Below are 21,214 nucleotides of genomic sequence, written 5' to 3'. Positions count from 1 at the left end.
TTCCTTTAAAAGCACTTACCAATCAGAATGCAAACCATCACGCACCTTGTTGCACATCAGTGCGAGGCCATTCGTGGGTACTGCTGAGTAGGACTCCAATGCATGCCCATCCAGCAAGGGAAGTTGGACAACGAGTCTTGGCTGTCCAAGGTTGGCCAGTATCAACACAACCAATCAAACTACCATTTTCAGGTGGGTTGCGTGTGTGTAACGAGGTTGCTGGACAAAGGTTGCCCATGTATTATTTTTAAGGGAAAATTACCAAAATACCCCTCCAATTTCAAAAATTCCCAAAACACCCCTAATATTTTGTCACAAATCCCCAAAATGCCCTTCAATTTTTCCAAGATTCCCAAAGTACCCCTGGTCGTGAGATTAAATTTCTTGAAAGACGAATAAATTTGTAGCTTTTCATAAGAAGACTGATTGTCTATCGATACAAGGTGCTAAAACTAGAATTTGGGTATGTTACGTAGGTTTTGGAGATGAATTTCTTCAATTTTTAGACATAGTTGCCCTTTTCCCAAGGTAATTTGTGACAAATTACATGCTAAGCACTCAAAAACGGCTCTAAATTGTCAAAAAGGAATAAGGATTAGAAAATCCAATCAGAATAGATGCAAGGGTATTTTGGTAATTTTCCCTATTTTTGAAGACCCAGGCTTGGGCAGGTTACGGGCTGCGTGTACACGGCCCTTTAATCAATTTTTTGGTAACCGGAGTCTGTTTGCATTACTTTCATTGATGGCTTCTGCTTCATGCTCAGCTTCCGCGTGGCAAGGGGCATTCTCGTCCTCTGCCGTTACATGAGGTACTATGCTTGGATATTTCAAAGATCGTAGATGCGTTTCTCATTTCTTGCGAGGTCGCGCACACACACAGAGTGGGCGTCTGTGTACACAGCTGCACACCTGAAACACAATTTCTTATTTGAGTACTTGTAGCAGCGCATTTTCTCTTTGCAGGCGCTCCGTTTCATTCAAGAGCTTTTCGTGCTCACCTGGAAAAAGCTTTGGATTATGAGATACCTTTTGTTGAAATCATCTGCTCTCGCTAATAACCTGTGGAGGGGATTTGCAAGGAGCATCGCTTCAGAACCTGCTGTGCATTGCAGTGATGGAACTGAAAAGAATGGTCCACGCTGGTGGCAGCAACATGAGAATCAGGTTTTGATAGCAGGAATAGAAAAGCAGCAGCTTGAGCTTGAAAAGTTAGGAAGATGGAATGCTGAACAGAGCAGCAAGAAAAAGTGGGAAGAAATAGAAAACTTTTGTTACTCAATGGGAATAAGTCGCAATGCTGAACAATGCCGGCAGAGATGGCAGAGGCTCTTGACTGCATTTTTCAAAATTAAAAGTTGGGAGAATTGCATTCCTCTTGGCAAGAAAAGCTTCTGGTTGATGAGTGCTAGCGATAGAAAGAAAGAGGGTTTGTCTCTCAACTTGGATCGGGAGACTTTTCATGCCATAAATGTCATTCAAAGCAGGAAGGAATTATGGTACAGTACTGCTGGTTTCTCGAGTGCAGGAGAAGGTACTTGGGCTTTAATTTCTGAGTTTTAAATGTCTTATGCTTGAGATTAGCTTTCTTTTGATGCACACTTTGCTGGGTATCTTGTAGATTATCTATAGTATTTCTGGAAGGAATCCATTGCCCTCCATCAGTTGTCCAACTTTAAGACAATCAATGTTGATGACTGCTATTTTGCTTGTTCACAAGCCTTGAGATACCTAGGATGGTGGTTTTGCATCATATATTATAATTCGCAACTTTGCTCGAAGTAAAATTATGTCCAATAAATTTATTTGAAGACCATTTACCTTTATGGTTCCACCGTTCTACATATGAGAAGGCTTTTGTTTAGCAAGAATCTTTGGCTTTCTTGCTTAGGAATCAAGTGTATCTCTGTGTCCTCTTATGATGAATTTCTGTTAGCGCCTTAACAGTACATGCACTTCTAAAATCAAGTTTGTGTATACATACTTTGTGCAAGACAGTGGGCACGTTGTGACGGACATGAAAGGATGAGAAAATCTGAAGGTGTGGCAAACTATATGTTGGTGAATGTTGGGCCTGTCACAATATTGATGACGTGCACACTGCAAACTTGACAAGCAGGACACTCGAAGGCCAGACCAAAATTACGCTGATGTGGCAGCCCTGCCTGCAAAACGCACAAAACTGTACGGACAGCTGTACAGAAGTTTTGGCCGTGTTTTTCAGGGTGCTTTTGGACGACCCTGTTTTTATCAGACTAAGGCTTTTGGGGGCGCCCAGTTTAGGGGCTCCCGTTTACTTATTTAGACACCCTGAGGGTGTTTCTGACAGATCATTGCATGGTTGCAGATTGCAGAGCTCATCCCTCGGGCGGTTGTATTAGGGTGTGATTATCAATAAAGAAAGAAGTATTGAAAGGGGCGCCAGACTTTAGGGCCAGGCATCTCGAAAAAGTCTGGCCAGGCATCTCGAAGCGGAACTCTCTCCCCCCCCCCCCCCCCCCCCCCCCCCCCCCCCCCCCGCGAGCTATAGTTTGTTGCAGTTTCCGCTAGTGTATTGCTATTGATTTCTTGCTTGGGTGTCCAATCTAGTTATCAGAGCTCAGACGATTCTTCTCCTACAAAGGATTCAATCCAATTTTTCTGCCATTATGCATGGGTTCCAACAGTGAATATGACAGAGAGGAACACATCTTACCTACTACATTTTGCGGGAGGATGAAGAACACTCAAATCCAAGTGGGATATAGAGAATGGGATACAAAGAGAACCAATGGAGATTCTAACGACTCAGAGAGGGGTACAATTCACTTGGGACGTCCACAGATTGCAGCTTTTGAGACTCAAGCAGAAGTTGACATTTGGGCCATTATCTGACTTGTAGAAATCCTTCGAGGTTTACCGTGATGCTTCTGGAAGGAGTCTGGGAGCGGTCTTACTGCAAGATGCCCATGTCATAGCTTATGAGGGTTGCCTGTTGTCAAAGCGAGAGAGGGTTGCAAAGATTTATGAAAAGGACTTAGGAGCTTTTAGTAGTCTTCATGCTTTGACTTGGTGGCGGCATTACTTGGCTCGGTGTAGACTTTTTAGTGTACATGAATCATCAGAGTTTTAGATATTTCTTGTTGGAGAAGAAGCTTTGAGAGCAGCTTGCATTTCTTTATAGTATAAAGAAGAGTCGGGTTGTCTTGCAATCCATGGATATTTTCTATCACTTCAGTGAATCATGTTGTGTTAAAGTTTATTCATCTCAAGTGAATGCCCAATGTGATCCTAGTTATTTATTTGTCTTGGACATGATTCTAGGTAGGGCAATTTCTATTGTGTAGTACATAAGCACACTCAAGCCCCATTGTAAGTTATAAATTTATTTGTTGTGGGTGGTTGGTTCAACAACTCTCTCTCTTTCTCTCGCGAGCATTCTCTCCTTAGCTCTACGCTTCCACATCGTCGAATTTGACATGGTATCAAAGTACTTGCCTCATTGATCGCGCAGGGAGAAAAGCTGCACTCAATGAGGAGGAACAGGAGAGGAGCAACGCTGTTCTAAAACATAGGGCTATCAGAAGGGGAAGCATGCTATTGGCATTTCTTGTCAATGGCGTTTTGAAACGCGGTGGAGGTGTTTCCTGCAAGCGGGGAGGGACGCTTTCCCAGCGTAACCGCGAAACGTTTCACCCCGAAACGTTTCACCTTAGGCTAAGGCCTCACTGAAATGTCAGACCGAAAGGCCAATTTTGTGTGTATATAGTGTTATGTATAGACAAAATAGGTGTTCACAGTGCAGTGAGTAAAGACACATGCTATGTTAACCTTGAAATAGCATATACATAATAAATAAATAATTATTCAATGCCCAAATTCTCAAAAGGGATTTTAAAAAAAAAGGAGTTTCATTCCAAGCGTTTCACCCTGCAGGTGAAACGTTTCGGCCGTTTCACCCATTTCGCGTTTCAGGCCTGCCGAAACGCGTTTCGCGGTTTCGCTGCGCTTTCCCCTTGCGTTTTGAAACGCAGTTGGCAGGGCAGGCTTGAGATGATGCTCGCCAAGAGGGTCCTCTACACATAGCGTCTTGCAACTCTAGCTGGTTGGTCTGAAACCAGTCCTAATAGTTGCCTCCAAAAACGTAAGTGTTTTGAGACGCCGTTGAATGCCCAGGCTTTGTGGGTTTCATTTTTTGACTCGAAATAGCACGCTTTTGGAAAGTTAAGGATATGACTGTAGGGCGACTGCCACAAGACGGGCACCACGTGCCAATAGAAAAGAACAGACTGAACAAACTTTTAGCACATCAATAACAACTGAACTGAGAGAGAGAGAGACGACAAGCGACAAGGAGTGGCGGAATTCCACCCCAGAGAGTATTGGCCCCAAACCTTGACGCCCCTTTCGGTATTTTTTTATATTGTATCAACAAGTACAAGCCGGTACTCCAAACTCTGCACCTTCTCCAGGAAGCATGCCAGAGAATGAGCCCATGGCCTCATATTTAAAGGCCCTAGGCCCCAAAAGCAGTTTACATGAAAAGCCTTCAAACTCAAAAGCTTCTGGTCCAAAAGCAATGCCAAAAAGTTGCTAGCCTAAATCACGGAATTCCATACAATTGCTACGTCAGCATTGTCAGCAGAATTTTAGGTTTTCCGTGTAGTTGCCACGTCATCAATTTCTGCGCAAGTGAGGGTCAATCTTTATTTTTAATTCCTTTATGTCTCTTGGGCCCCATCAGACGGGGTCCCATAAGTTGGTAGGACTTCTTCTTCTGTTGTTGCTTGTTCTTCTAGGGTTTAGGCCCCTCGGCAGTGATCTGAAGGTTGGCTCTGCTCTTTACTGACTTGACATGTCAACAGTTTGTGACAACGACTAAGTTTTGGAGATATTGTGTGGGTGACATATGGTTGCGTTTTGAGACGTGATTGGAGTAGGCCATCGGCTCCTGCATCAACCTTGACCATGGTGATTTTTCATCAATTACGGCTATGGATAGATTAACTCTTGCGGCACTCCCCAAGTCGTCAAGAGAGATGATGACCTATTTGTCTCGAGGTTGCAAAGCCCAAGGCAAATTTAAGAGCTCAAAAAAGGACAAAGGCAAAGACAGGCTTGACAAGGACAATAGATGTGACAAGGTAGTGACGAAGCAGCTTAACGGACACCCGAGAATTGCGTTGACTGATGACGTGGCAGCAATTCTATGGAAATTCCGCGATTTGCGTTGCTAGTGATGACGTGGCAACTGTACGGATTTTCGAAATTCGCGTTGGCTGATTTGGACAATTTTTAGCGCTAGCTTTTTGGAGCAGTTGCTTTTGGGATAAGATGCTTTTAAACCTAATTATTTTGGGGCTCTGCTTTTAGCATCCCTTGTAATATGTATAAGTGCCCACTTGTCACTCTTTTGAGGGCATGTGGACGCAGAGTCTCGGAGAGAGTCGACCCTGGGGAGTTGTACTTTTGCGAATCAATAATAAAGAAATACCGAAAGGGCGCTAGTCTTTGAGGCCAATGCTTCTAGGGGTGGAACTCCACCACTTTGTGTCTTGCGTGGATTCTCTCTCTTTCCCTTCTACAGTTGTTTTGAAGTACTAAAAGTGTTGCCAAGTGTGTAGATTGCAGTTATCTCTATGTATCCATCCGATCACTCGCCGAAAGTGATTACAGTGGTATCAGGGCTTCAGGTGTGTGTGCTTTTTTGAAAGCATATTGGTTCTTCAAGAGCAGACAGAGCAGTCAATTCTTTTTATCAAAGAATCTTCGTGTCCAGCCCTGAACTTACTAACCACTCCCACCCATGGTCCGTCGCGCATCGGGCGCGCTGCCATCTTCATTGCTCTGTCTTAAGGGGCATGTAACAGACTTGGACACTCCAAGTCAAGAATCAACCGCGACAGCACCAAATAACCACTTCAAAACAAATCACAGATCACAATAGATGTACACTGGCCCGACGGAGTTCCGTGCCTAGAGATATTGGCCCCAAAGACTGGCGCCCCTTTCGGTATTTCTTTTTGTATTAATCAATCATCAAAGTACAAGAGAGTGGTTAGGGTTTCACTCTCAGACTCTGGGTCCAGATACCCTGAGAAGTGAAGCCCTCACCACTTATTTAAAGGTTACAAGGGATGCCCAAAAGCAGAGCCCCAAAAGCTTGAAAGCAAAAGCAAATTCTCTCTCCCTCAATGAGAGTCAGTAAAAAGCAAGTTCTCTTTTTCTCTTTCTTTCACCCAAATCAAAGCGAAAAGCTGAGATTTGCGTCGCTCAACAATTTTTTTTTTTAATAATCCGCCTCCGCGATTTCCGGAAATTAGGGTTTTTGGCAAAAATTAGGGTTTGCAGGAATTTTAGGGTTTCTGGCAGAAATTATGGTTTTTGCTGTCCGCCACGTCATCACTTTGTGACAGGGCATAAGCCATAAAGAATCCGAGATCCTGTTGGACGGAGAACAGAGAGATTCTAGAGGAGTTACCTATTTTTTTCTCCTTTTTCAGGAGAAAACAGATCCCATGCCAACCTAGAGAGGGAATGTCAGGTGTAGCGGAAGTGTTTATGGATTTAGCTCGGATCTAGTACTCCGCACAAATATAGGGGACACTTTACTTCACTTGAAATATTGAACTGAATCGAAAGAAAGTGTAACAAACTTGGGCACTCCAAGTCAAGATTCTACTGCAACATAGTAGAGATTCATTTCAAAATAGTTCACAGTTCACAATTGATTCGACACGGCCCGGTGGAGTTGCGTGCTTAGAGATATTGGCCCCAAAGACTGGCGCCCTTTTCGGTATTTCTTTTTGTATTAATCTGTGTTCGAAGTACAAGAGAGTGGGAGGGTTCTCACTCTTAGACTCTGCGTCCAGATGCTCTGCAGAGTGGGAGCCCTGCCCATCTATTTATTGATTACAAGGGCTGCCAAAAGCAGAGCCCCAAAAGCTGCCAAAATCAAAAGCATACAAAAATAAAGCAAAAGCTCTCAAAAGCTTCTCAGCAATGTGCGTAGGATTCTATTGGCTGCTTTTCCGTACACTTCAGCACAAAAAGCAGAGTTTTGTACGCTCAGCCAGGCTGCTGCAATTTCCACCGCAAATCACGGGTTTCCATACACTGTTGCCACGTGACGGAGCTAGCATGTTTTTCGGGCCTGTCTGCTAGCCTGGGTGTGTCTGGTCTGCTACCCATTTGTGTGTTTAGGGCTATGCCACGTCATTGGTTTGTGACATATCCCCCTCTTGAAAGCATTGTAGTTGCCCTCGATTACGCCTGCTAAACAGTCAGAGACCATAAACTGTCTTAGCAGACACTGGTTGTTAGGAACAACACATCTAGCACATGTACCAATCGACAATCACATCACAGGACATCACTTGACATATCACATTCAAAAATCATTTGGAGCTCAGACCATGATCAATTGACAACGTATTTAGCAATCGCATCTAGATCCACTCAGGACCTCATATATGCCCGATTAACTAATCCTTATTGCAATCATGTCTATCAAGATCTTTCAAGTTGAAATGCTGGTCATTTCGTCTATCAATTCTTGCACTTAGACAAGTCAAGAACAAATCAGTATCATACTATCGGAATTCCAGTTCATAAAGTCATACAACAGAATACTGTCAGCTCACAGTATCCCTGAAACTCAAAAGAGACATCAATGACTTAAGTATCAAAAATCGGGGCAATCTGTTGACAAAGGAGTGGAGCGACTCCCCTCTTGTGCAAACATGCTGCACCAAATTCCGCCCAGCTGAGTTCGGGGTTCTATTTGGAAATTGGAATAGACTATGCTAAACCAAATGCTTCAAGGTAAAGGTTCACAATCTGAGGAGTATCTGCCCGGTCCTCCTGCTCCATCCACTTCGCATCCAATGTGGGATAGTTCTTGAATTTAACCAAGAACCGTCTTATCATTTTACCTTTTACCTTTCTATCGTTATGTGCCAAAATCTGTTCTGGAACGAGTATCTCCTCGTTTTCCTCCACTTCGGGTTGCTCATCAGGCTCCCCATCATCGGGCACATCGCCTTTAAAAGGCTTCAGGAGACTCACATGAAAAGCATTGTGAATCCTCCAAGTATCGGGCAGCTTCCGTCAAAAGGAGACATCATTAATCTTTTCGGAAATCTGGAAAGGTCCATAGTATCTCATGCTAAGCTTTGGAAAAAGCCGCTCCTTTCCCTTTTTCTTTGTCAGGCGTGCCTTCTCAAAACGTAAGAGCACCCAAATGTCTCCTTTCATTTCAAATCGCGACGATGTCGATCTTCTGCCTTTTTGTGTCTTTCTTGAGATTTCTACAAAGCCTCCCGAACCTTGGCAAAAGCCGTGTCCAAGTCCCGTGTGTACTCGTCGTCTTCAAAAATCTTATCTTTCGTGCTTAGGAAGGGTGGAACCTTCGTAGCACCTTCAATAATCTCAAATGGCGCCTTTCCCGTCGAAGAGTGAATCGTGTCATTGTAGGCAAATTGTAAGGTGCAGTGGAGTGAATGTTTAAACTTTGCTCAAGATGAGTGCTCCGAACTGTGCTCAAGGTTTCTTTTGTTCTTATGGAAGGGAGAGCCTTCCGTTCTTAATGTGAGAGTGCAATGAACACAAACAAAGTGAATGGACACTGTGCGTGAAAGTGTATGAGACTGAGAGATAGAGAGAGAAGAGAATACGACACCAGAGACGTTGTAAAACCCTCCTCCGAAGGCCCCACTCTCGTTGACGAGAGTGGTCTACTATTGATTGCACAAACTCGTACAAGTGGATGACTGAGAACTGATGCAAGTCTAGGCTATGTCGAGGTCGACGACGGGGATGACGAGATCGACGCTAAGGCTGAAAATTGATGCTACTTCCTTGCTGTCCCAAAAACGCTAATGGGCTGAATTCTGCCGGCTGAAATCTCTGGTTTAGGCTGTCAAACCGCTGAAAATTCTGATGCTAGGCGATGCTGAAAACGCTAGGAAAAAGGGGGCGATGTTGGGTTTCTGGAAAACGCCAAGGCTGGGGTTGGAAGGCGATGAAGTTCTTGATGAAAAACGCCAAGTGCTGGGGTGTCTGACGGCGATGAGGTCTGCTGAAAACGCCAAGGCTGGGAGGTCTTGCTTGAGAGGGAAACGCCACCAATGGTCAGGAAGTCCCGCTTGAGAGAGAGGGGGGGGAACCTGCTGCCTGTGGCCTCTTCTGCCAAGTAGTGCTAGCCTTGGTTTGCTTATATATTATCTTACCCAATTTTCCCTACTCAGTTCCCAACAAAAGTCACTTAAAATAATATGTGAAAAATGTCAAAAATAGGGAAAATAGGTAAAATACACTGGAAAATTCCCCCGAAGGATTCTGATGGGAATGCTAGCTTGTCCATGGACACACAGGGTTGGATGTGTCACGTGACATCCCCTCCTTTTTAAAGTGAGGTACTAGTACCGAGCTGCATGGCTTCCTTGTAGTTTGCCAACAACTCTGGATAGTCCTTGAAAAACTCTTCGTCAACCCACACCGCTTCGTGGGTCCCTCGATCCTTGAACTTCAAAAAGTATTGTCTCACTTGCTTCTTCGAACCATGTCAAAACCGATGCAACAACACTTGCTCCGGCTCCATGACTTCAGCTTCATCGATGATCTCTGGTTCTCTTCTTCCGAAATGTCCTTTGGAGGTGTTCTCTGAAACACTTTCAACCAAGAAACATGGAAAACATTGTGCATTGACCATGAGTTAGGCAACTGCAATTTCATTGAAACCTCATTTATCTTGTTAATGACTGGAAATGGACCATACATACGAAAAGACAACTTGGAATACTTCTTTCCAACTTGCTTAAGACGTTGCTTCATGATTCTTAAATACACCCAATCCCCTTCCTTGATCGAAACATCCTGACGATGCTTATTAGCCTGCCGTGAATAAGATTCCTGAGCCTTGCTTAGCCGCAGCTTCACACTCTCAGAGATCTCATCCAATGACTGACTTTAAGTATTGGCATCAGGCATTTGATTGATCGAGCGAGTCAAAAGTGACTGGAACGGATGGCCAAAAGCTGCCTCATACGGAGTTCGACCAATGGCAGACGAAAAAGAGTCATTCAAAATAGCCTGAACCAATGGGAGATAGAGCTCCCACTGAGATTGTTGATCATGCACATATGACTTTTAACACATTGACCAATTGATTGTAAATCTCTGTCTGACCATCTGACTGTGGATGAAAAGTTGATGAAAAATTAAACTTAGTGCCAAAATTTTCAAAGAGTGCGCGCCAAAAATTGGACGTGAACTTAACATCCCTATCTGAAACAATTGATTTTGGCAAACCACAGAGGTGGTACCAATGCTTAATGAACAACCGTGCTACATCTTTTGCAGTGACTGTAGCTTTACAAGGAATCAACATGCAAAACTTGCTGAAACGATCAACAATTGTTAAACATTGAGTGTTCCTTGAATGCAAACTTGGTGGAAGGTTAGTCACAAAATCCATGGAAATATCTTGAAAAGGTCCATCGGGAATAGGCAGCGGAAGTAAGAGGCCTTGCTGCTTACTCCGAGGAGCTTTTACCTTTTGACATATAGTGCACTGAGTGACATAACGAAACACATCCTTTCGCATTTTAGGCCAATAAAAGAATCTTTCAATTTTTTTCAAAGTGATGTTCATTCCCCTGTGCCCACCCGTGAGAGAATCATGTGCATCATGCAATATGGTTGGCCTAAGAGAGGGCAACACACATAAACATTGACGAAAATACAACAAACCATCACGAATGAGATAGTTGGTTGGTCCTTGGGAAGCAAGAGCCTGCAACCAATGCTTACCAAACTCGGAATCCGCATACTGATGCTTCATGCTGTCGAAAGACTCACCCTGAATAGAAAATGTGGATCTTGACTCAAGAGCCAAAATCTGTCCTTTGCGACTCAACGCATCTGCAACAGGGTTAGCTTTTCCAGGCACATACTCAATCAAACCTCCAAATTGCTCAAAAAATTGTGACCACCGTGCCTGGCGATCACTCCAATGTGCACTAGGCATAGACTGGAGCCACTTGAGGGCTTGATGATCTGTGCGAACTGTAAACTCTCTACCATAAAGAAAATGCTTCCAATGCTTAAGAGAGTGAATTACAGACAAATGTTCTTTATCATAAATTGAATAATTCTTTTCCGCACTATTGAGCTTCAGGCTAAGGAAAGCTACAGGACGACCATGCTGCTGAAGCACAGCGCCTATGGCGACATTGCTCGCATCCGTCCATACCTCAAAGGGATCATCCCAAGAGGCAAGGATAAGACACGGTGCTTCTGTCACCGCAACCTTGAAAGCTGTGAAAGCCTCAATGGCTGCTTCGGGCAAGTCTACGCGTTGACGGCGAGTCTTTACCCCTTTCAAGACATCAGTCATAGGTGCAGCAATGCGTGCAAAGTTCTCTATGTGCGAACTATATGCTTGAGATAAACCAAGAAAAGAACGCACATCATATGCAGTTTTGGGCAAACCCCAATTACGAACCTGTTCCACCTTTGCGGGATCTAGCTTGACGCCTTCTGCAGAAATGATATAACCCAGGTAAGTGACTTCAGTAAGAAAATTTTTAGACTTCTTAGCTGCAATGTACAACTGACACTCATCCAAATGGGTTAGTACCCTTTCGACATCCCTTTCATGTTGTTTCCACGATGCAGAAAAAATGAGTATCATCCAAAAAGATGAACACACATACACCGACCATATCGCCGAAACGACGTACCATGAGACGATTAAATGTATCCACGGGACCTGTCAATCCATAAGGCATAACAATATACTCCCATTGCCCTCGCTCGATGCGAAAGGCGGTTTTGAAGATGTCGCCTTTGAATACCCATACCTGATGGTATCCACTCTTGAGATCGACCTTGCTGAAAACCTTTGCCCCATTGAGCCTATCTAGGATATACTCAACTCCAGGCATCGGAAACTTGTTCTTGACGGTCATCTTGTTTAATGCCCTGTAATCAACACACAAACGAGACGAACCATCCTTCTTGCGAACAAACAAAATAGGAGCAACAAAAGGACTTACACTAGGACATATGAATCCTCTAGCCACCAACTCCGTGAGTTGTCGCTCTAACTCTTCCTCCTGTGTCTTGTTCAAACGGTAGGGAGCCTTACTGACAGGCTGTACCCCCTCCATAAGCTCGATGCGATGGTCCTCCGGCCTCTTGGGTGGGAGACGAGGTGGAAGATCATCCTGCAAAAAGAGATGTTTAAACTTGGTAAACAAATTTGAATACTTCGCTGGAGCCTGAATGCTGTGGGAAACTGGAGCAGCATAGATTAATGCTGCTTGTGCTCCTCGTCGTAATTCACGCTTTACTTGCACATGAGAGATGAGAGGCAAAGAATGCAAGCCCTCCTCAACACGAATGATGAGGGGGAGTCAGTTTTGGCATTTAATGTGAGAGTGTTAGCCTCCCAATCAATGAGAGGGTTATGCTCACGAAACCATCTTATGCCCAAAAGCATATCACATCCTGAAAGAGGAGACACAAGAAATTTCGGACAGAAAGTAGCTTGTTGAACTTAAACATCACATTAAAGCACTCTTTCGTGATGAGAGAGTCCATACCAGGAGCGAAGCCAGAAACCTCGAGGGGAGATTTCTGACTAACCTCTAGGCGGGCTCTTTCAACAAGAGAGGCACTAATAACATCATGCATACTGCCTGGATCAAACAATATGATAAAACGCTGACCCTTTACATGACCATAACACTTCATGAGAGACTCATCAATAAGTGTCAGAGACATGAGAAGATTCAACTTGGTTCATTAAAGTGCTTGTGGTTGCTGTGGGTGCCTTAGGTTCTTTAGGTGGGGCTGTCTTAGGACAAGCCTTCTTATTGTGACCCTTGACTTGACATTGATAGCATTTACCTTCCTTAGCATAAATCACTTGTTCTTCAGCCGTGATGTATCCTCCTATAATTCCTTGTGCAGCTTTTTCATCCGGGGTTAGTGAAACCGGCCTGTTCAATCCAAAAAGGGCGGTAGACTTTAGACTTAAACCTTATTTGCTTTCACCCATTTAATTTGTCGCCCACTTTACCTGTACTTTCAAGACACAACAAAGGGGAGAGGGATACAGGCTGTTAGATTGCACGTGTATGAGTAGACCGACACCAGATTGGCCCCTAACTTAGGCGCCCCTTTCGGTATTTCTTTATTGTTAAAAAGAGGGAATAAACGCTGTGGTTCCCTACAAGCTGCCCCGCACAAATTTGATTGAATTTCAACTGTTCCGGCTCGATTTCGGCAGCATAACTGTACCAGGACCCTTCACAGTCAGTATTCCCACGCATTGAATGACTTTCCCGACGCATACGAGCACTTTGCAAAACCTGGCGAGAATCTGCAGCACGCTGAATTCTCTGTTTTCAGCCCTGAAAATGCGCTAGATCACCTGTACAGCGGTCCCCTCGCGTCCCCGAACCTCCTGGGGGTATTAGGGACCGTTTAGGGCCAAAACCCTAAACCTGCAAAAATACAAAGCAGGCTGTAATTTACTGTTTCGGGCTCCATTTCGCGTGCCGGTCGCATCCGTAGCAAGTCCTCAAGCTCCCACACGTGTAGGGCTACTTGCCCTTTGAATCCGACGAGATTTCTGGCGTGAAACCTCTCCGAATTCACCTGTACCTGCGGGGGATTAGCCGCTAGCTAATCCAGTACCTGTGCAAGAGGCTCTTGCCTCGGCAATTGTGCATGAACCCACACAACTATACATTGGTCAATTGAAAAGCCCACTAGAGGGGCATAACATACTGCCATAGAGGAGAGAGAGGGCAATGCGTAGCGTGCAAGGCATCACTCCTGGCACCACACTGTACATAGGAGGGAAAGCAAGCACTCCATAGCTCTTAACCCGTGACAGGAAACTTGAAAATGAGCTCACAGCTGAAAATCACGTTTTTGCCTTCTCTATAAGTAGTAAACTGGCCTAAGAGTGCCAAGTGTCACTCATTTGTGCATTTTCCCGCTTTAGACCCTCGGGTCTAAAAATATCTCACCTGCAACCTCTGTTGACTTGGCCACAGAGTAACAAAATGATCCCCATGTCAAACTGCACGTAATGACGCGAAGACATTTTCTAGTCCCAAAATAGCAGTGCCCTAAATTTTAGGAGATGCTGCCATTGTATCTTTCTAGGTCATCTGACCCCCTTTGTACACTGCAGCCACACCCAAAACTGAAATGTAGCCTCTGTAGCAAAGGATTCCACTTTGGCTAGTCAATGACCCCACTTTGGCTAACCATAGTCTTTGTCCAACCTTAGTGCTCTCTTGCCCTCAGGCCTGGACTCCCTCTGGACAGTTCCACACTAGCTATGCAATGCAGGGCAGTTAGATTTCCCGAGGGGTGTTTTCAAAAAGTGAAAGTAAATAAATAATAAGAAAGAAATCAATAAAAAGGATAGATAGTAGTCACATGCTGGTGACATACCCCCCTCTTGAAATCTCAAACGTCCTCGTTTGCATCTATGTCGTACATGCTCACAGTCAACACTGATGTATTCAACACCTGTCGACACATGTACGACACATACATGCTCATTGTCAACCGTGGTGTATTCAACACCTCGTCAACACATGTATTGCGTGCGTGTGAACCCTGTCCCAATGACATAGTGGTAGCTTCGCACTCTGCCATTGCTTTGAGTCACTAACTTTCCAATGACAAAATGGTAGCTACACATTTTGCCATTGTCTTATAGTACACGTTGGGCCCAGTAACACTTTTGAGCATACCCAAACCGAGAGTTTAAGAATGCAGTTACACATGTACCCTTTAATAGAAGCAATTACTGAATCCTTGGCAAACTGACAAGAAATACTCACTTCCATAGCACTAACCAAACTTTTGGACATTCCATAAGAGCAATTGCCAAACTGACAATCTGTACAGCTCTAACATTCATGTAACAGGTATTTCATTTGAGCTCACTTTAAATACCATGTATATCATTTGTTTCAAAAGCCATTGTCACACTGACAATCCATGTAGCTTTGAAACTCAAGGGGTCAAGGTAGGTTGCAAATCGAAGGCTTCAAGGTAAAGTGATAACACAGTTGGTGACTCTGCAAGTTCACCTTCTTCCATCCACTTAGCATCCATTGGTGGATAGTTTTTGAACTTTACCAAGTAACGCCTAGCTACCTTGCCTTTCACTTTTCTTTCCTTATGTGCCAAAATCTGTTCCGGGACCAAGATCTCGTCAAGTTCCTCGACTTCCGGCTGATCTTCAGCTGCATATCCTCTGGCACATCACCCACATAGGGTCTGAGAAGACTCACATGAAACGCATTGTGAATCTTCCAACTGTTAGGCAATTTCAGCCTATATACAACATCACTGATTATGTCGCACACTTGAAAAGGCCCATAGTAACGCATGTTGAGCTTTGGAAATAGTCTTTCCTTGCCCTTCATCTTCTTTAACCTTGCCTTTTCAAAGCGTAAAAGCACCCAATCACCAAGTGAAAATACCACTTCACGACGGTGACCATCAACTGCTTTCTTTTGCTTTGCCTGAGTCTTTTCCAAGGCCACTTTGACCTTCTTGTACATTTCATCCATGTCCTGAACATACTTATCTGCTTCAAATATCTTGTCCTTTGTATGCAGTATGGGAGGAACTTTCTTGCCACCTTCAACTATCTCAAAAGGTGCCTTGCCAGTTGATGAATGCACTGTATTATTGTATGCATACTGCACCAATGGCAAATACTGCTCCCACTTTCCTTTATGCTCTGACACATAGCACTTCAACAGACCTAGGACAATAGAATTTGCCTCTTCTGACTGCCCATCTGTTTGAGGATGAAATGACGAAGAGAATTTGAGCGTTGTGCCCATATTCTCAAACAAGCCTCTCCAGAACAAACTTGTCATGCGTGGATCACGGTCGCTAACAATCGACTGTGGCATGCCATGATACTTGAAAATATTGCTCATAAAGAAGCGTGCCATTTGATCTGGCTTTATCTTCTTCCTGACAGGAATAAAATGAGCCTGCTTGCTAAATCTTCAAATGATGGTCCAAATACCATCGTTTCCTGTCTGCGTTCTCGGAAGATCAAAGATAAAATCCATAGCAATACTTTCCCATGGTTTATCTGGAATAGGTAGTGGTTGCAAGAACCCTGGTGCCTTTTGCCTGTCAAACTTGACCTTCTGGCATATTAGGCATTCTCGCACAAAGGCATCCACATCTCCTCTCAATGTAGGCCAGTAGAAGAATGTCTCAACCGCTTTAACTGTAGCATCAATACCATGATGCCCTGCATACGGTGGGACATGACTCTCTTCCATAACTTTGCGTCGCAATGGCTTTGTGACACACAATCTGCCATGCATCATCATGAACCCATCTTTGAGAAGATAGTGTTCATGACGTTGTCCATCCATTAGCTGCCCGAAGACCCTTGCAAAATCTTCATCATTTGCATACTGTTCTCTCATATCATCAAGTTCATGATGATAAGGAATTGACACAGCTGAAATTTGTGGCTTCCTTGACAAGGCATCAGCCACAACGTTCTTCTTGCCTTCCACATGCACAATCTGAAATGGAACATGGACAAGATATTTGCCCATCGCATATGCTTCTCAGATAACTTTGTCTGTGTCAAGAAGTATCGCAAGGTCTGATGGTTCGTTTGGACAACGAAATCTGCACCTAGCAGGTAGTGTTTCCAACTTAAGAGCGCATGAATCACAGCCAATAACTCTTTCTCATAGACCTGCATGGTCATCTCTGGCCCTTGCAAAATTCTGCTCTCATAGGCTACTACCCTGCCATCTTGCATTAGCACTGCACCAATGCTACTACCACAGGCGTCACACTGGACCACAAATGACTTCCTAAGATCTGGCAACACAATGACTGGATCTGAAGTCATCTTTTCCTTTAAGAGATTAAAAGCTAAAATCTTTCTGTGTCTATCTAAAGGTGACTGCCTTCTTTTGAAGAGCATGTAAAGGTGAAGCAATCTCAGCGAAATTTCGGATAAACCTTCTGTAATAGGTGCATAGTCCCAAGAAACTTGGGACATCGTGCACCGTCTTCAAATCTTGCCATGACTTGATCGCTTCAACTTTAGCAGGATCCATTTTGACACCATCCTTTTTTTTTCCGAGAAAAAGATCCTTCTATTAGTTAATGAAAACTGCCCATAGGGCTATATCCACCTCTGCAGGAGAGGGCTACAACAAGCATGATGGGGAGACACTCCCAATGAAAAAAAACAGCATATATACAATGGGGCTAAATCAAGAGATGGGAGGAGGGAAGAGCCACACAGGTGGACAGTAGTGCCATCTGAGCACCCCCTGGACAATGGTGTAGAAAGGCCTAGGGCGCCAGAGTCGAAGGAAAGCCTCGCGCGCTCCCGCATGCGGTCGGAGCTGCCCTGTAGTCCCTCAAGCTGTCCTTTGAGAGTATGGATCAGCTCTAGCCAAAAGTCACGAACAGTCTCTGCTGTTGGCACAGGGTGAGCCTCAAAGATGCGGAAACAGCGGGCCCGCTAGATGAACCAGAGAGCTAGGCCGCTGATGAGCTCCCAACACTCCTCTCTCTCACTGCACCACTCCTGTGGAGTAAGATCTGTAGCAGGCTGGAGTGTAGGTCGCCCCCCCTGCATCACTATCATCCTGCTGGTGGAAGATAGCTCAAACTGAAGTGCCGGGCCCGTGAGGGTGGACCAAGCCGCTGCTCCCCAAGTGTACTGTCGAGCCGTGGAGAGGGCAGGCATCAGCCGAAGAACTCGTAGCCACACCTGCTGGGCCGAGGGACAATCCCAAAGACAGTGACGCTGACTCTCCACCAACTGGTCACAGGCTGCACATGCGGCCGAGAGACCACTATGCACAAGCCAGCTCCCTACTGCTGTGGCTCTGTGTGCAACCAGCCACTGGAACAAAGTGACGCGCCTCGGCTGTCTGGAGTCCCACAGCCTCTGCCAAAAAGCTGCCAAGAACTCGACTGTGAGGCCCTCCTCCTGCCAATGACGTGCTGCAGCGGGCCGGGCCTCTCTCTGTGCTGCAAGTATATGACGTCCAAGCCGAACAGTGTACTGAAAAAAGGGGACTCCTGGGCGGTCTGCAGAAGAAAAGGGGTCCCTCCATAGCCACTCACCAGGATCCCACTGTACTCGTGCCAGTGGACAGCACTCCCAAGCCCATAGCCTCCAGTGTCCTGTCTCAAGAGCTGCTGGGTCAGGGTCTATGATGCAAGTCCTCCCACAGATTCCCACAACTCGGATCCTCTGGAAACAGCACTCTGCTACCTGCGGGGCCTCTACTGCAACTCGTTGTAAGCGTCCCCCACCCTGAAGCTCAAAGAACAGGGCTGGGACAGTCTCTGAGCAAGCCCTGACTGGAATGAGAATCTCGAGTCGTGTGAAGGCTCCCATCCACCGGGGTGCTACTGGCTCGAGAGGCGTGAGCCACTCAGCTAGAACTGACTCTGAGATGTCCTGACACATGCTCTGCACCCCTCTCATGCCCTGTAGCTAGATAGCCTGCACCTCCTTTGACAAACCTGTGAACTCTAGCCAGTCACCTAGAGCGCTGGACCTGCTGCCATGGGACCCCAAGAAACATGAGGCCGACTCCCAACCAAGTGGCCTCTCTGAGTGCTAACCATGGGGTTCCAGACGAGGGGTTGCCGTAGGCGCTCCTCCGTGCACGTCGGCTGTCTCTGCTCTAGGCCACGCCGTAAGAGCTCCCAAGATCAAAGCAAACTCACAGTGAATCGGTCCTCCAGTCTCCTGCTCAAACCAACTCGGCGCAACTCTGTAAAGATCCATCTGGTCGAAGGTTGCCAAGGGCCTCCTGACTGAGGCACCCTGGCACGAAGCCTCTGCAGCAAGAACTCCTTCCATGGCTCCTCGCCTGGAAGAAGTCCTCTGACGACGAACTTCCCAAGAAGGGCTTTGCTCTGCTGTGCTGGATCAATGATCCCAAGCCCTCCCTGAGAACAAGGAAGTGTGATGACTGACCAAGCCACCTTGGCTCGGGCAATCTGAGTGTCGCGACCTGACCAAAGGAAGTTCCTGATGAGCCTCTCTACTTGGCTGATACAAGAACTCGAGAAGATCCAGCAAGAAGTGATGTACCACATAGTCGCCAACAACACCTGGTTGGCAACTACTACTCTACCAGCCAGCGAAAGTCGTGCTGAGCTCCAATGTAACAGCTTTCTCTTGATGGACAGGAGAAGAGGAGCAATCTGCTGCTCGGGGGACAAGTCCAAACCAACTTGACAACCCAAGTACGGAACTGCAGTCCCTGGAGGAATCCACCTGAAACCCTCTCCTGGCATCCAATCTGGCACAGAAGCACTGCCAACCGAGAAAGCCACTGTCTTTCTTCAGTTGATCAGTGCGCCCGATGCACAGCAGAAGGTCTCCAAAGCTTGCTCACATCTGTGTAAATTGGCCTCCTGGCCCTCTAAGTACAAGGCTGAGTCGTCGGCAAACTCAGCGTCCAGAAGCTCATCTCCCTGTATAGGGAGTGCTAAGCCCCTCAGACCAACCTGCTCTGACACCAAAAATCTGCTCATCGCCTCCGCATAGAACAGAAAGAGAAAGGGGGCAAGAGGACAACTCTGTCTGACCGATCGTGTGAGCATGAAGTGCTCACCTCTACCTCTTGCCAAAAGCACCTGACTGTGAGCCTGTCTGTACAAAGCTGACACCCCTCTGATCCAAGCATTTGAGAAGCCCATCCTGCGTAGCGTGCCCTCTAGAAAGTCCCAGTAAACTCTGTCGTATGCCTTCTCAAAATCGAGAAGAAGAATCACAAGGTCCTCCCCACGGAGTCGTGCCAGGGCAGAAGCCTCCCAGAAAGTGAAGATGTTGTCAAGGATACTGCGTTCCTTGACAAAACCTGTCTGAGTCCCATTATAAGGCTCTCCAAAAGTGGCTGAATCCTCAAACTCAGAGCCTTGGCAAGAATTTTGTAGGCTGAGTTGAGGATGGTGATGGGGCGCCATTGTCGAATCTCATCCAAGGAGCCACCCTCCTTTGGAATGAGGTAAATCAGACCCTCACTCATGCTATCCGACATCACTCCTGTGTGCAGAATGTACTGAAAGGCACTACAAAGATCTGGGCCAAGCAGGTCCCAGTACTCCAAGAAGAAGCTGGGAGTCAGCCCATCCTCACCTGGACAGCTACCACGAGGGAGGGCCCTAAGAGCCGTGTGCAGCTCCTCAAGCTGAAGAGGTATCTCAAGCCTCTGGCGCATCTCCTCAGTCACAAGACAAGGCATCTGTGCCCAAACCTGCTCCCTGCATGCATCCTGTCTCTCTGACTGGGGCTCAGCCGACAGTAATTGCACGCATATCCTCGGGCTCACAAACAACTGACCCATCGGGTCTCCTCAACTGATTGACCTTGGCATGCAAGTGCCGAGGTCCCACTGTCTCAAAAAAAGCACCCGTCACTCTGTCACCCACCTGAGTCCACTGAGATGCGTGTTGGTGAAAGGCAAACTCATGGCGCCTCTCCTCTGTGCAAGCAAGCTCCTGTCGAGCCTGCTGTAACTGCTCCTCCAACCATGGATTGTTTGGATGCTGCTCCTGCATCCTCTGTAGTGAAGCAATGCCTCGTCTGAGACGCTACTCCTCCTCTCTCGCTGCAGCCCGTCGAGCCAGAGACTCTTGGAGAAAAAAGTGGCTAAGCTGAGCTAGGCCTAAGGCCACTCTGTCTGCAGGTAGAGCCTGGCTGTCCATGCCCTTTGTCCAGAGAGCCTCTACCCTCTCTCTGAGTGCTGAGTCCAACAAGACCCGCGCTGGGATGCGAAGCATCGTGCTCCCACTCCTCTGCCTGTCTGCCAGTGTGAGGATCACTGGTGCATGGTCCGAGAAGGATGTCTCCGCCAGGATGCCCACTGATCCCCCCAAGTCACTGAAGTGGTCACTAGTGTAGAAGTGATCTATCCGCGATAGATTCACTACTCCCACTCTGCGGTCCGATCTAGAGAAGGCAAGACTCTTTGGAGGCCTCACAAAGCCAGAATGCTGCCATGTATCCGAGATCCTCAAAGTCATACACAACCTCTCCCAAGCTGCTAACTCGACTCCATGCAGAGTAGCATGGCTGCCTCTCTGACACCATCCTTTGAGACAATGTGTCCGAGAAAATGAATCTCTTCCAGAAAAAAAATCACTTTTCTTTGCATTGATGAGCAACCTAT

General features: G+C 46.1%; 1 protein-coding gene across 3 annotated transcripts in view; it reads left to right on the top strand.

The window, feature by feature from the left end:
• The first annotated feature begins 653 nt into the window (after positions 1–653).
• Positions 654–21,214, top strand: part of LOC147418173 (uncharacterized) — a 42,204-nt gene continuing 21,643 nt past the window's right edge. The window contains exons 1-2 of one of the 3 annotated variants that reach the window (XM_086507438.1): positions 654–811; positions 966–1,533. In XM_086507438.1, coding sequence (XP_086363564.1) covers positions 1,020–1,533 — 514 coding nt within the window. In that variant the 5' untranslated portion in view covers positions 654–811; positions 966–1,019. Of the gene's footprint in view, positions 812–947; positions 1,534–21,214 lie in introns of those variants that run through there. The other 2 variants (XM_086507439.1, XM_086507440.1) reach the window with 2 other exon arrangements.

The sequence above is a fragment of the Adiantum capillus-veneris genome, chromosome 30, assembly GCF_014529385.1.
Source record: "Adiantum capillus-veneris isolate H3 chromosome 30, ASM1452938v2, whole genome shotgun sequence".
Lineage (NCBI taxonomy): Eukaryota > Viridiplantae > Streptophyta > Polypodiopsida > Polypodiales > Pteridaceae > Adiantum > Adiantum capillus-veneris.
The sequence above is the reverse complement of the archived record's forward strand: the minus strand, read 5'-3'. Positions and strand labels throughout refer to the sequence as shown.